The sequence below is a fragment of the Diplotaxodon limnothrissa genome, linkage group LG20 (genome assembly GCF_057381915.1).
Source record: "Diplotaxodon limnothrissa isolate DT_005_m linkage group LG20, D_limnothrissa_male_GT1.1, whole genome shotgun sequence".
Taxonomy (NCBI): Eukaryota; Metazoa; Chordata; class Actinopteri; order Cichliformes; family Cichlidae; genus Diplotaxodon; species Diplotaxodon limnothrissa.
In genome coordinates this window covers 20,999,556-21,014,789 of record NC_140615.1, presented here as the reverse complement: position 1 = coordinate 21,014,789, position 15,234 = coordinate 20,999,556, and the positions used below count along the sequence as shown (strand labels likewise).

The 15,234-nt window shown below is 39.2% G+C and overlaps 1 protein-coding gene across 1 annotated transcript in view; it reads right to left on the bottom strand.

Moving 5' to 3' along the window:
• Positions 1 to 15,234, bottom strand: part of LOC146610821 (ephrin type-B receptor 2-like) — an 81,865-nt gene that overhangs the window by 66,148 nt on the left and 483 nt on the right. Inside the window, exon 2 of the mRNA XM_085344076.1 lies at positions 11,999 to 12,127. Within this exon, the coding sequence (XP_085200202.1) occupies positions 11,999 to 12,127 (129 nt within the window). The remainder of the gene's footprint in view (positions 1 to 11,998; positions 12,128 to 15,234) is intronic.

The window sequence follows — 15,234 nt, the reverse complement described above, 5'->3', positions numbered from 1 at the left end:
TCTCATGTGTCTCCTCTTCTCCTAATCACTTTTCTATATATATATATATATATATATATATATATATATATATATATATATATATATATATATATATATATATATATATATATATATATATATATATATATATATATATATATATATAGTCTCAGTCTCGCCTTGTCTTTTGCCGAAATGTCAGTTCTTCCCCTTGCTCATGTTCTATGTGCTAGTGGTTTCCCAGTTTAGTTTTCTGTTAGTGAAAGTTGCCTTTTGTTTTGTATTTTTGTATGCTAAATGGCTTGCTTTTGTTAAGATTTGTCACGGCCAGGCGGATCAGCTGCACGCTGATCAGCCCTCTCTGTTTCTCTTCCTCTTCTCTCTCGCCGGGGAACTCACTGTGGGTTCACGCCCTCGGCTCACGCCCTCGGGAGATGAGACCCAGGTGTCTCATTAAGGGGAGCAGCATTTAAGCCAGGAGGTGACTGCTGTTCATCGCTGGATCGTTGTCTACCACGCGTTAGTGAAGTCAAGCTACAGCAAGTTTAGTTAAGAGTGTTTTCCTCTGTGCGTCATTCTTAACCCTGTCTCCCTGTCTACAGAGCTTCCTGGATTTTTTCCCCGTGTGATTCCCGTGTGGCAGTGTCGGAGTGTGAGCCTGTGATCGTGTGAGTGGATATTCTGAAGAACGCGTGCTTTCCCTTGGACTTCCCTGGAGACCCCTTCTCCCCCCACTCAGCTGTATATAACCCCCCCAGGGTTTTAATAGTTTTGCAATTTTCATTAGTTTTTATTTTTATTTAATTTTGACTTCAGATTTTCAATTTTATATCAGTTTTAATTCGTTTTTACCAAGTTTAGTTTAGTTTTTATTTTTTTGAAAATCCTTAGTTTCAGTTTAGTTTTGATTAGTTTCAGTTATAGTTTTAGTTGTGTTTGCAATCATTAAATGTAACAAAATCCCAGTTTCATCATATCAGTCATTCTCTTCTGCTTATCCTTGGGTATGTTGCTATTCCAGCTACCATACCCTGCACCCTGGACAGGTCGCCTGTCTGTCGCAGGGCTAACACGCAGAGACAGACAACTCACATTCCCACCTATGGGTTCTTTAATTAAATAAATAAATAAATAAATTAAGGCAGATGAACAACCATTGATACCAGGCAACTATAAAATGTATATCTTGGCCCCACTGAGACTATTAACTCTTGCAGCACCGGGTGTTCGTAATTTTGGTTCAAGTGAATTGATAAACTTTTTGAAGGCAATTGACTCACACAGTTATGTAGATATCCCAGTCCTGTTGTCTCGGGATGCATCACGCTGCCTTGCCTGGGGTTAGCTTCTGTTTTCTGGGGATGAGGGTTGAGTGTGCTCCCTTCTCAAGGTAAGCTAGGTTAGCCTTCTTGTGTGAGCTTTTCAAGTGCACTTTAAGGTTTGTGGGATTTTTTCCCTTTAGAAATGTCCCTCATAATTTGTCTCTTTCCACTACACTTGCTTTATCCAAAACACAGTCATATTCAAAGTAATCCCAAATTGGACTCTGGCGCTTTCTCCCGACTTTTCTTGACATGATTCTGCGTGTGGACGGAGCAGCAACACAGACGACTCGACTAACGTATTTGCCACCTGCTGGCATAATGAGACAGCAAGAAAAAAATCTGGAAACTAAACTTCATTTTCACCCTTGACTATTGTATGACACACACAAATCAATGAAAACTAAACACATTTGTGCTATAATTCAGTTAATTTTAGTTAGTTTTGTGAACACTCATTACAGTTTTAGTTAGTTTTCCTTTTTTTGTTTTTATTTTTATTTCCATTAACGAAAATGTTTTTTCACTTCTAGTTTTCGTTATTTCGTTAATTTTTGTTAACGATAATAACCTTGCCTCTGAAGAATTGGTTTTCCCTTCATCGGGAGCAGCGCTGGGCTCTTCAAATCACGAACAAACAGTAGCCCACATTCTTGATTTTTAGTCACAAACACTTGTTGTAATGACTAACTACTCCTGACATTTTGGAGATGTTAGCTCTTTATACAGTAAAGTTACAGTGGGATACAAATAATATCAGGCTGATCCTGCCACGATTTGTTCCCCCTGTTCAAATCACGGACAACCCATTTTGCAGAGGAATTGAAAAATGTATTGATAGCAATATTGAATATTATTACACAGGGAAAAAAACAACTACACCAAAAATAATCACATCGTTACACCTCTGCTTTTGTAAATGGAGGGACAGTAACTGCGTGTGTATATGTAAGTGTGTAAAACCTGAAGGTAGTCAGATTAACAGTATTTTGTCTCTATCTGCTATTCTGCAATTCATCTCATGTAAACAATAACGTGGCGCACAGCGTGACGTGAAAAATGGCGCATACCTTTGACGGTGCGTGACAAACTCTGTATTCCTCTCCCCACTTAAACGCAGAAAAGGAGTTTTAAAAAATCTCAGTTTTCAGTGATTCCAAACACCGTTTCCGTGTGGACGAAACAGCTGCGTTTTCAAAAATACCCATGTAGGTGCGGACGTAGCATAAAATAGTTAGTAGTTTATTTTCTTACTACCTGTAATTTATTGCAGATTACTTGTATTTCCTTAATTGTTTACTAAATGTTTGAGGTGTGAAATAAACCGCAATGGAGCAAAATATGGGTGTGTGTGGTTGGAGGATGTGTTCGTGTGTGTTCGTGCACGCGCGGGGGGGGGGGGGCGCAAACATTTTTCTTGTAAAACAAAGGGGGGCCCAGCAAAAAAAGTTTGGGAACCACTGGTATAAACCAATCAGAGATAGTCAGGGGCGGGACCTCTCTGATTGGCCGTGGTCCAGATATTCCTGTAGTCCTATGCGTGTGTACGTTTGAAAGTGCAGAGAGAGGTGAGTAGCTTGAATAAAGCGATATCGATTAATTAAATCCTGAGTAGACATTTAAATATAAATGTATTTTGCCAGAAATGCCAGAATCTCAGGTTACAGCTCACAAAACTATTTCAACAACCACCAAACAGCTAAAACAGTAAATGAGAGCAGGTAAACGGATTCTGCACAAAGACGTAAACACAGACCCGACGCATCAGAATCAGTGAGCTGTCGGCTTTCTCACCCAGCCGTCGGGGCTGAAAGCCGACAGCTCACAGATTCTGATGCGTCGGGTCCGCACTTTGTGTTTACTTCTTTTTTGTGCTAGATTCCGATGCTGCAGATTTTGTGTCTCTCCAACCAAAATTCACTGAACCAGCAGCAAAAGAAGAACATCGTCATGAATTCCCTCTTACTTTTGCTGTTTTGCTTCCACCAAGATAAAAATCACAGAGAGGGAGAGCTCTACATGAAGTAGAGCTCTCCCTCTCTCTCTCTCTCAGTGTACTTCAAGAGCAGTTTCCTCAAATCTGTTTTCTGCATTATTCGTTCGCTTATTACGCACAAGTCATGTACGGTGCTTTCTATATATTTTTGTTGTTGTGGTTTTTTCCCCCCAAAAATGACCTCGACAAGAAGGCCTCATTTCTGCTGTTTAATAGCGCAGAAATGTAAACTTTTTAAAATTATGCCAAATTGTAAAATGCTTGGCTGTGTCTTTAATCAAACCCCTGTAACTTTGCTCTGCTTCACTTCAGCATCGAGCTTCATGGTTTTCTTCCATTTTTTTTCTACTGCAGAATGTTTTTAAGGCTGCTATAAAAAGCCAGGCCAGGAAAATCTCCCATGTTTTTCTGTATTTTATCCTCAGTTACTTTGACACAAAGGCATCTGCTGAGACGATCACACCTCTGATGAAGTCTCACAGTGTCAGTACTGATAAATGATCAGAATTATAATATTTCTGACTGTCTGAGTCAAAATTGAAGCGAAATTAATCGAAATGGGAGTTTGTTAATCGGAATCAAATGGATTATAGAAATCAGTGATGATACCCAGCCCTAGTGAGAAGCCTAGGCCTGACAGAAGTGGATGTAGCTGTGGGTAATGAGAAAAGATGTCCCCTATCCCCACTGCCTTTCAGCAGCAGGCAGCAGCAAACAGGTCATCAGAGGAGGCCAAGATGAAGGTTATGTTTAACATTGTCTACAATATCACCAAAGAGTGCCAACGCATTTTAAGCACAAGCACTTTTTCAGTAACTTATCTTTATTGTAGAAATGTGCTTCAAATAAAGAACTTTGTGTTGACAAGATTGTTAATTAATCATTTACAAATCAAATTGCCTGTATGGACAGCGGTTAAAAAATGTGAACATGTAAAACAGTGGGGTTAAGCGATGTGGTTGAATTGAAAATTTGGGCGCACCTAACTTTTGTGCTGGTGCACCTAAGAAAAAAAGTAAGGCGCACCATTGCAACCGTGGCAAAAAGTTAGTCTAGTCCCTGAAGTTCATCTCAGTTTTGCCAGAAAACATGATCCCCAAGACTTTGACACTTTGGCAACAGTAGAAAGGAAAAATTCCCTGTCCTATTGAATACTGAGCAAAATGAGCCAACCCTGATAAAAGAGGGCAGTGTAACTGAACTAGAAACTCCAGGTAGCCACCCAACCAAGAGCATGACTCCCACAGCTCACTAACACAGTTCCATCAGAGGAGATACTTGCAGATGTGAGCACTGCTCTGTGCACCATCTCTACTACTGTATGATTAAAACTGATCAACTCATATATGCTATTGTTAGAGCACAGTAACAGGCACACACCCTGTGAGTATAAAATGCTAAAAGGACTCCATAATCACTTTTGAGACATAATCAGATATATGTTAAATGAGGTTAAAAACAAAGACTTTGCTGATTATTACAAAAAGTGATCACACAAGATAGGACCCATATAGTGTCTCATTTAGGTTTGTCGTCAGCTTCAAATCTCATAGAGGGCATAGTACATAAACTGCACTGATTCCATTGGCTGCTTCGCTCTGTCAATCACATGACTGTTCGTGAGAGGGGCAGATGCAGCAGGCATTCCTGTTTGATTTAAACCAATGGACTGAGGTTATATGCAAGTGAAAAAGTAGGTCATGAGCTGTTTTAATGCTCAGTGTTTTTCTGTCACTTCTCCCAGAGGCGAAAGAGCACTGTGCTGCTGAATATTGATTGACTTAGATAAGTCTCTCTAAAATGTCAGCAAAGAGCACTGTGGCCAAGCTAGCTTATTACAAGAAAAAAAGAAAAAGGGAAGCCCCTGAACAAATGACGACAAATTAAGTTGTATAAATTCAAATAAAATATGCATTGCCATTTGTTGGAATTTAGAAACAAAAAGCATTTCAAATAAAAATAATTGGAAGGGGGTCCCTACTCTTTCTCCTCCACTACCCACCCTTCAGGCCAGCACACCTATGATTAACTCACCTAGTGATAATCCTGTGATCAGACTGGCTACTACTTAAAGCAGGATGGGGGAACTCCAGGCCTCAAGGGCTGGTGTCCTGCAGGTTTTAGATGTGTCCTTGATCCAACACAGCTGATTTAAATGGCTAAATGACCTCCTCAACATGTCTTGAAGTTCTCCAGAGGCCTGGTAATGAATTAATCATTTGATTCAGGGGTGTTGACCCAAGGTGAAAGCTAAAACGTGCAGCAGAGCAGCCCTTGAGGCCTGGAGTTCCCTACCCATGACTTAAGGAGAAGGAAGACCTTCACTTGATGCTGGATTGTTATGCAGGAAACAATGTCGTTGGCCTGCCTGACTCCTCATGGTGTTTGTTTATGCTTCTGCCTCACCTCTTTGTTTTCATGTGTGCAGGATTCCTGGATCTCTTTCTGATGTGACTTACTGAGAGAGATAGAGAGACTATTTTCTAGTGGAGAGATACTTTGTAGAATTTCCTTGAGCCTTGAGAACAACTGACTGCTATTCCATCACTTACATTTAGCATTGAACTTTCACTGTAAATGAATGCATGAACTTTACATTTTGAGTCTACCAGATCTCTTTAACTATAATAATAGACTGTATAGACCTAAGGTGAGTTTATAAAGACAACACAAAGATTCATATGCAGAGGTTGTGAATTAAGAGTTAATATTTACTGAGTGTCAGTTTAGGGAGCCAGCATATGATTGAGGGCTGCACATGAAAGACTGCACACATCAAAGAAAATCCCAAACCAATCACACTCTCTCCTGGGTTGTGTTAATTTTATAACCTTGATGAGGTGACTGATATATTTTAACATCTAATGTAGCTATTAGGGCTGTCAACGTTAACGCGCATTAATCCGTCGATTAATGTGATGAAAACTTTTAATGTAATTAACCCATCTAGGGCGCAGAATGACTCAAAATGCCGGAAATGTCACTGTCATCGTATTTCAGCCAGTTTGTACAAAGTTTGTCCATTCTGCGCTCTAGATGGGTTAATTGCGTTAAAGGTTCTCATTGCATTAATCGTGATGACGCATTAACGCGCGTTCAGCCTGTGAAGTAGTCTGACTCGAACGTCAAGGAAGGTGGTAGGAAGCAGACTCAGCAGACATTTAGGCTTCCGAGAGATGAGACATTTATTTACAGTGAACTTCATATGTGAAACTTAAACACCCCCCCCCCCAATGTAACTCAGTTAATGAATTCAAAAGTACATGAATTCAGTAACAAAGCTCACCCTCATCTTAATCAAGCAGAGACTGACTATATATATAGGGCTATAAATTTCCCTTGAATGAGTCCAGCCAGTACCACTAACTTGCGCTGAGGAATCTAAAACTCTACATAGATGACTGAAAGTTACAAAAAGCTCCTCACACTTCTGATTAGCACATGTAACAACTAAACGGCTCTATATACGAAAAAAAAAAAAAGATTCAACAAATCCCTTTATATCTTGAAACATACAAAAGGAAGCATTCCTATAGTAGAAGAAACCCCTCATCTTGGTTACCCTGCTGATGTCACATCTGACATTATCAGTACTTTAAAATCAGGAAATGTCAGGCAGGCCTTTCCCCACACCTGACCTACATGAAAATTGAAAACAAAGAACCAAGTAAGTATGCACAAATGACTTAATCTGCAACATAACAAAATATAAAGCAACATGTAACTAAATATTTGCTTTAATTTGCTGAATGTTTGTTTTGCTGGCAACAGAACCCTGAGTTTGTTTGTAAATTAGTAACAAATTCAGGTGTGAAAATTAGTACACACCTGTGAAGTACCTGTGTACTCACTCATTGCCAACGAGTCACATGACAGCAGGACAACTACACACAGGAAAGTAGGGAGCTGAGCAAAGTGTGCCTTTATGAGAAAAGGGGTGTTTGCACAGACATGTCTGCTATATTGATGAGTGGAACAACACACTTACCTTAAGAGAAGACAAACTAAAGCACTGATTCTATTATGGATCCGATACTGCTGCCAGAATTATTGATACTATGGATATTTAGATAAATCCACAGATCCCTATGAAAAATATTGACAAATCACTGATTTGCATGTGAAACATCTGTCAGTGTTTTTTACACACATATTCGTGCATACGAACTGTAAAGCAGCCATGAACTAAAGCAACATAATGAAGAATAGGCTAAAGTTCCTCGACAATGTGAGAGACTGATGAAGTCATAGAGCAGGGGTGTCAAACTCCAGACCTCAAGGTGGTCTGCGGTGCCGTGCGGACGCACCTGCACGGCATCCGCAATCACGCCCGCCGTGTTAAAACACGGGACTCAGGGGTTGGTGTGGGGTTGTGGTGGTGTGATGCAAATGTTAAATAAAGATGGCTCAAAACATGGATCTGTGGTCCCATCGTGCCTTAATTCTACCACAAGGCCCAACAATAATACCGTGGAAACAGAGAAAACCCCAACAATTATATAACCTCCTATGTAAGTCATCACATACAAACTAATTTCTTAACACCAACAAACCGGAGAATCTTTTTCATGAATGCTTGTCATTACAGTGAGTTTCTCATCTTGACCTGACTTCAATCTCCCAAGAATACCATGACCTGGATTGCAGAGTACCTACACAGACATAGTTAAGATTAAAGGAATACTTGGCTCAACAGAGCTCCAACTCTTTGTCAGATTGGCTGCTGAGGTGAAAAGCAATCTGTGTTATCCTTGAGCAGTGACAAATAGCAAGATGTCCTAGTTTTACGGATGGCTTTTTTTTTAAGAGTCACAGACTATTTTTTCAGACCAAATGAAGATCTTCTAAAGAAGTGCAAGGCCATTTCCTCTCCACTCCTGTTATTAGGGCTGCCACGATTAGTCGACTAGTCACGATTACGTCGACTATCAAAATCGTCGACGACTGATTTAATAGTCGACGCGTCGTTTGAAGCTTTGTAAGATCACAAAAGACGCAGGAATACCGGTAAGCAGTAGGATTTAAGAGTGTAATAACGGCCTGACACAGAAGATGGCAGCACTGCATGTACAAGGATGCCAGCTGCCATTAACCCCGAAGAAGAAGAAGAAGCTGTGTCCCAGAATTCATAGCGCAGCCCAGCTCAGTTTACAACAATGGCGGCAGCTAGTTAGTTTTAATATTACTCTTATTATTCTTTCTGGGTCACAAAATAAACGTTTAACATATTTTCATGCGAGAATGTAGCTGTGTAAACCTCAAATATCTGCTCAGTTTATCAAGACACCACATATTTTCAAAAGCGCTCCGACGTTTTCGGAGACGTCTGTTACCCACTAGCTCGATAGCTAGCCGGGGTTACAGGCTCACCGGCAAATCGTTTTCAAACCCACCGTTGTCTGTCGCTACTCAGGTTAAATATATATAAGTCACTTAGATAACTTCAAAATGTTATTGTTTGGCTTTTTTAATATTTTATTTGTTCCTGAGTAAATCGGTTTGGCTGAGATTAAAGTTATAGTTTTTACACAGCTGAATAAACAACTGATTATCAGAAGTGTGAGATGCTCGAGAATATACTCCGGTGTCCCGTTATATTTTAGATAGCAAGGAGTTTATTAAACTTCACCGAAAGAATCTGCAAATTTCATTAAAATTTAATAAACTATCATCTTGTCTTTATTTTTAGTTAGCACATACCATAAACACTTAAAGCTGTAAGCTAATGATAGTTATATAAGAGCAGATGCTGCTGGTGCAATAAGCTGTACGTTTTACGTCCAATGGATGATGATCTGATTAGTCGACTAATCGCAAAAATAATCGGTGACTAGTCGACTATCAAAATAATCGTTTGTGGCAGCCCTACCTGTTATCTGCTTTAAGGTACGTGTTTTTGCGTTATGCCAGGGGGTCAAACATTTTTCATTTTTTTGCTTTCATTTTCAAAGAAAGTATCCAGTATTCATGGTTGTACAGAATGTGACACTGTTAGCAAGACACCGAATAAGTAAAGTTTAGGTAGCTGCTCTTTGTGTTTTGTTTTGTATTTTGTATTGTCTGTGCCTGTTCCCAGTCATCCTGGCCATGGTAGTCTTAAGAGCTTGAAAAAAAGAAGGGGACTGGATTTCTTTAGCCCTTTCATTCAATAGGCTTCTTCAGTTTTAATAACAAAAGGTGGAGCATCTCAAGGGTTACTAAACTAACACAACCTAAAGCGGAGCAACCTGCCCTGCCCAGTGCAAAAGTTCCTCCATCCAACCTCAACATTCAGGTAAGGTGTTCACATCCTGAGTGAAAACCACAGCATCAACCTACTAGCAGCTGACAAGGGAAGGTGTACTGTTGTTCTTAACTCAGCTGGTTATCACAACAAAATTGCCACAGTCCTCAGTGACAGTAATACTTAAAGTCTTAACGAAAGCCTATCTGCAAACACTCGAAAGGGAAAAAGCCACTGACCACCCTAAAAACTAACTTTACTTTGGGGAGCCTATACCCTGCACATATTAATTTCTGAAGAGCCACAAAGAAGGAGTCCCTGGAAGACCTATTGTTAGCAGTATAAACTCAGCCACTTACAACATTTCCAAACACCTCATCACCATCTTCGCTCATCTGAATGAGACACTTCATTAACAAGCTCAACCAACTGTGCCGAATGAGGACGATGGCAGCTCCAACACTGACATTATCCCAAAAAAGTTTATACACTTTGTACTGTGAAATGCTTTAAAACCTGACTGAAATATTGAATGTTTATGTTTGAGAGTTAGACATTGTCTCTAATTTTAATATTACACTTAGCGTTATCCTTTTTGATAAAGCTCATAGTTAGAGCTGGATCAGATGATTCCTTAGTAATAGTGTTATAGGATCAGGCAGCTGGAAGTCCCATGATGTTCTTCGCGTGGGGAATAAAATTATCACAATAATTATAATTATTATATTATTTAAATCCTTCCGTATTATTTAGGTTTGCTCACTTACAAAGAAATTAACTTTTTCATACTAGTTTAATTTTAATGGAGAGAGATAGAATATCAACCAAAAATGTAGAAAACACATTACACAGATGTTATAAGTGGATTTGCGCGTTACTGTGTTACTGTTATTTGATCAACAAGCAAAATATGACTTTATAATGTCTCGATTCAGTTTCATCTCATCACAACACAACACTCTCTCAAGGCTTCATTGAATCCTTTAAACACTCACTGGCAAACTTGCTGGGTGCTGGGCAGCTCTCGGCTACCTAACTCGGCTTATGCTGAGTTGGCCAGCCTCTGTCAGAGTGGTCTGCCCACCATTGCTTCTGGTTCCCTTGCTCTTTGGCCATGAGGGCCCCATGTGGGTTGTCCCTTCTTCTCCTGCTGGGATGTGCACGCAGTTGTCATCGAGATGTGTGGCCTCGGGTCTTCAGTACTATGGGGGCTGCACCCTGGTCACCTGGGTCTCTGTCTGCCTCTGTATTCTGGGAGGTGTGGATGCAGCTTCTCACCCTCATTACCAAGTATATTTGTTGACAGACACACACATTCAGAACACAACAAGATTGTTTGTTTGTGCATCTATGTTTTTTTTTCTTTTATTTCCTTTCAGGCGCTGTTTGTTTTCTGTATGTGTTTTTTCTTACAGGTGCAGCAGTTGGAGACATACTGAGTTTTTCAACTTGTGCTCTGTCCTTTTATTGTCAGTGTTTCACAGAGATTTCCTTCCCACTGTCGCTCAAAGGGAGTTATAATTGTTGGGTTTTCTCTCTGTATTATTGTAGGGTCTTTATCGTACAATATACGATATTGATATTGATGCGACTGTTGCTGTGGTTTGGGACTACCTCAATAAATTTGAATTGAATGTAATCTGGTTGCCACATGGGCACAGTGTCAATCCCATGGGAGCATGAGTTCTTGCTGAGTTGTAGGGGACTAAATACGTTTTTGGTTTTTTTAATGTATAGTTTATATTCTGTCTCTCTGCAAGAAAATGAAAATACCATAACAATTACAGACTGTTCATTTTATTGGCAAGTGAGCAAACTTATAAAGTCCCCCTGCAGTGGACTAGGCCAACCCTGTCTTATCTCAGGCTAGACTATTTTCTCTTATAAAAGTGGTTTCTCTCCTACATTGACTTTAACTGTTTTTCCTCTTTAAAATAAAATTTTGATGAGAAATACTGGGTATTTATGTAATTGATCTTGTCAACCTTTAGATGAATAAAATATTTCTTATCCTTACTGTACTTACAAATAGGGAAACAAGAAATTGAAGTTGTGGGACTGGAAAGTATTTGCCTGACCAAACATATTGTACTTAATGATTGCAGCAAAAGGAATGTCAGTTAAATTAAAGATAAATAATAAGAACAGTAATAATAACAACAACAAGGATAGAGAAAATGAGACTGTGTATATGGCCTTTGATGCCAGATAAGAATAAAGGCCAGAGAAGCTGATTAAATTCTGTCTCGACTACCAACATATTTGCAGCTTAAATCTTTCTCGGTATAGTGAAAGCTGTAGACCTCCATCCAAACAACACCTCGGAGATTTCCTCTAGACTGCTCCCTTAAATGAGGTTAAAATACGCATTGTCGGCTTTTTGGTAAATTAATGATGGCGCTTTGTCGTCCCTTCGCTCACAGCTCGGCTCCGTTCAAGCGTTTAGATTCAGTTAAGAGTCGCATTCCAGCTTACCTTCGACAGCCCACACCGACGGCAGCATCCATAGAAAGTACAAGATATCCATAATCACAGATATTCCAGACTTATGCCTGTTAAAAGCCAGTGTATTAATCGCGCAGCCGTACAGCTGTGGTCGGTTTCCTGTGAAATCATTTAGAGATGGAGAGAAGCATCCTTATCATCATCAGTGGCACCAAGATAAAGGCTGAAGCGCTGCTGTTCAGGTCAGGTTGGGCGAAACCAAAAAAGAGGGGGCAGAAAAGCAGCGGAAAAACACAGAACATCGGCTGCGCCTGACTGGACACAAGGGTTTGGGTTTTTTGTTTCTTTTTTAAAACAAGGCCACCAGGGTTAATTATGAACAGGGGCGGAGCGTGGGGGTGGCTTACGGGGCTTAAGCCCGGGTTGTTTTGTCAGAAGCCCGGGGTATTTTGGAGTGTAATTTTTTCATAGTTAGATGCCTGGCTGACAACTGTATAAAACAAAAAGTACACACAATATTCGAAGCACATAGTGCACACTGTGGGAATTTACGACTGTGCGTGAATCCCCCCCTGATATTGGTATGATCCAAGCTCAGGCACTAAGCGACTGAGCGAGGGGGCGGGGCAGCTGCTGCCCGTGAGTGCGCTGTTGGAGAGACGGAGCCAGCCATACTAAGGAGAGCTTAAGTTTGACCAGGTACCAAAGCAAATAATGTAAATATGACGGTGCATCACGAAAGATTGATATGAAACTGATCACTTGACCAATATTACGTTACTTGCTCTTCAAGTGAATCAACAAATGGCAAAATGAAAAGCCGAACAAATGCTATTTTTTTAGAGAGTCTTAGCTTACGTGTGTTTATTTCATATTTTCAGTTCTTACCCTCCCCGACTAAATCGGTTTCAGTTATGTACTGAAACATAAGAATGGACATTAGAGGGTTCTTTCAAAGAAAAAACTCAGGTAAATGTTATTTTATATATTATGCTTTGTATGTTGTTCAGTATATTTCTATGCAAAACAAGAGGGATTTCAGTACACAGCAGGATATTCACATTTGTAACCAGATATTTACATACACTTTAGGGAGAAAACATAAAACATTTTTACTGTACAACATCAATTTAGAGTAAATTTTTGTTTTAGATAAATATTGAAATATATTTTGAATTAGTTAAATTTCAGAATAAAGAGAGACAGAGCTATTTTTATCACTTTCATCAAATTTAGGAGTACATGTACACTAAATTTATTGTTAATTAATAAGAAAACTCCAGACGATTCCATTCTGAGCTGAAGAAGCTTCTGATAGGTTAGTAGAGTCCATGTGAGTAAATTGGTGGCACAGCTGTGGATGCATATAAGGCAAAACACAGAGCCTGTTTCTTTGACATGGGAAAATCAAGAGATATCAACCAAAACACCAGGAAAAGAACTGTGGAGCTCCATAAATGTGGCTCAAGTTTGAATACAATTTGGTGCCATTTGCAATTAAGAAATACAGATAGTTTCTCTCTTTACTCTTAAAGTTAACAAATATGTTTTTATATTTATCAATCTAAAAAAATAAACATTTAGTCTGATTTGATGTTACAATTAAAAAAGTGTTTTTATCTGAAGAGTAAATATCTGGTTTCAACTGTATATTTGATGATTGTCAGCACAAAGAGGGAGAGAGAGGAGAACGAGGACAGAACAGATGAACAAGAGCAGGTGAGACACACATGTTAGTCAAATGGTTGTTTACCAAAAGTATCACCGTATCATAGGTCCTCATGTATCTCGTACCTAGTGTTTCTTTTTAGGTTTGTTATTTTTCAAATTCTGTATTTATTAAGTTCTGCAGGCTTGTTTGCACAACAAGGCTAAATAATTATATAAACTTTTCTCAATCTAAATAGTGGACTTTGGTAGAATTAAAAAATAAGTGTAGTGCAGGTCTATGATGATTTTTAGTGCTATCATCTAGTTCTGATTCTGGTTCTGTCTTGGTTAAGTCCTCAGTAGTCCTGATTTTGAACTGTTGTAGTCCTGTTTTAATTCTGGATCAGTTCTGGGTCTGGTTGAATTGGGGTTTAGTCCTCGTGTCTTGATACAGCCCTGACCTTGTTCTGCCTTGCTGCTTAATTAAAAAACTAGTTTAAGGTGTCCTGCACATGTGATATATATTTTTCCCTATATGAAGTCATTCTTTTTTGAACAGAGCCTATTAATCTTTTAGTCATTTCTACACCCCCCCCCCCAAAAAAAAAAAAAAAAAATCCCACATGCATACTACTCTTTGGGCTAAGCCCCGGGTGTTTCAAATGTCTGGCTCCGCCTCTGATTATGAATAGGCATTAATATGCATTTCCGTCGGAGGAAAGTGCTTTTACTCAAATTTATTATTACACTTGCCTGTTTTAATTTTTAACCTAAATTATTAGATGTTATATTTGCCAGTGAAGACGCTTTGAAAGACCTTTCTTTACCATTCAGTGTCAGCACAATCTTTGTACCTAAGCAAATTTTTTATTACGTCACTTAACACTAACCTACACATAACTCAAGGAATGAAGCCAGTGTTTTTAGCATAGTAGCAATTACCAACCCCATCCCAAAAAGTAGCAACACTGCACTCCTGCGCTAATTTGCAGATCTGATATTTTATTCACTACAGAACACCAAAAAAGTTTTAAACTGAGGAAATGAATATAGCATCCAATCTGATTTTCAGCCTTGTTTCATTGTAGATATTTAGAATTCTTTTTTAATGATATTGTGTATTGCAGATTGATTGATTGATTGATAATATTTTATTCATCCCGAGATGATGAGAAACTCAGTCTTTGTACAATTGTACACTGAGGAATGTTATTCAGAAATGATTTCACAGCAACTTTAACCAGCAAATAAAATTGGCGATCATGTTATTGTAGGTTATTGTTGTGGGCCCACTTATTAATTGTCGTTGTCAGACCTAGCTCTACTCCAGTACTGTTTTTTTCTTTCTAGTTTGCGGTTTGTCATTTCTCTTCAACCTTCTTTTCTTTCCTTTCTTGGCCCTAACCCCCAAGATGGCTGTTTGTCCCTGAGCCTGTGTCTACCTGGAGGTTTCTTAATGTTAAAATGAGTTCCTCCTTCCTAGGACTGTTAAGTCATTGTTAGCTTGTTGCATCCTAAAATAACTGTCACCAGTTCACAACTGTGATGTGAACTGGTGATATAAAACCTGAACTGAAATGAATTGGATTCAAAGACAAGAGGCTGTTGTGCCAACT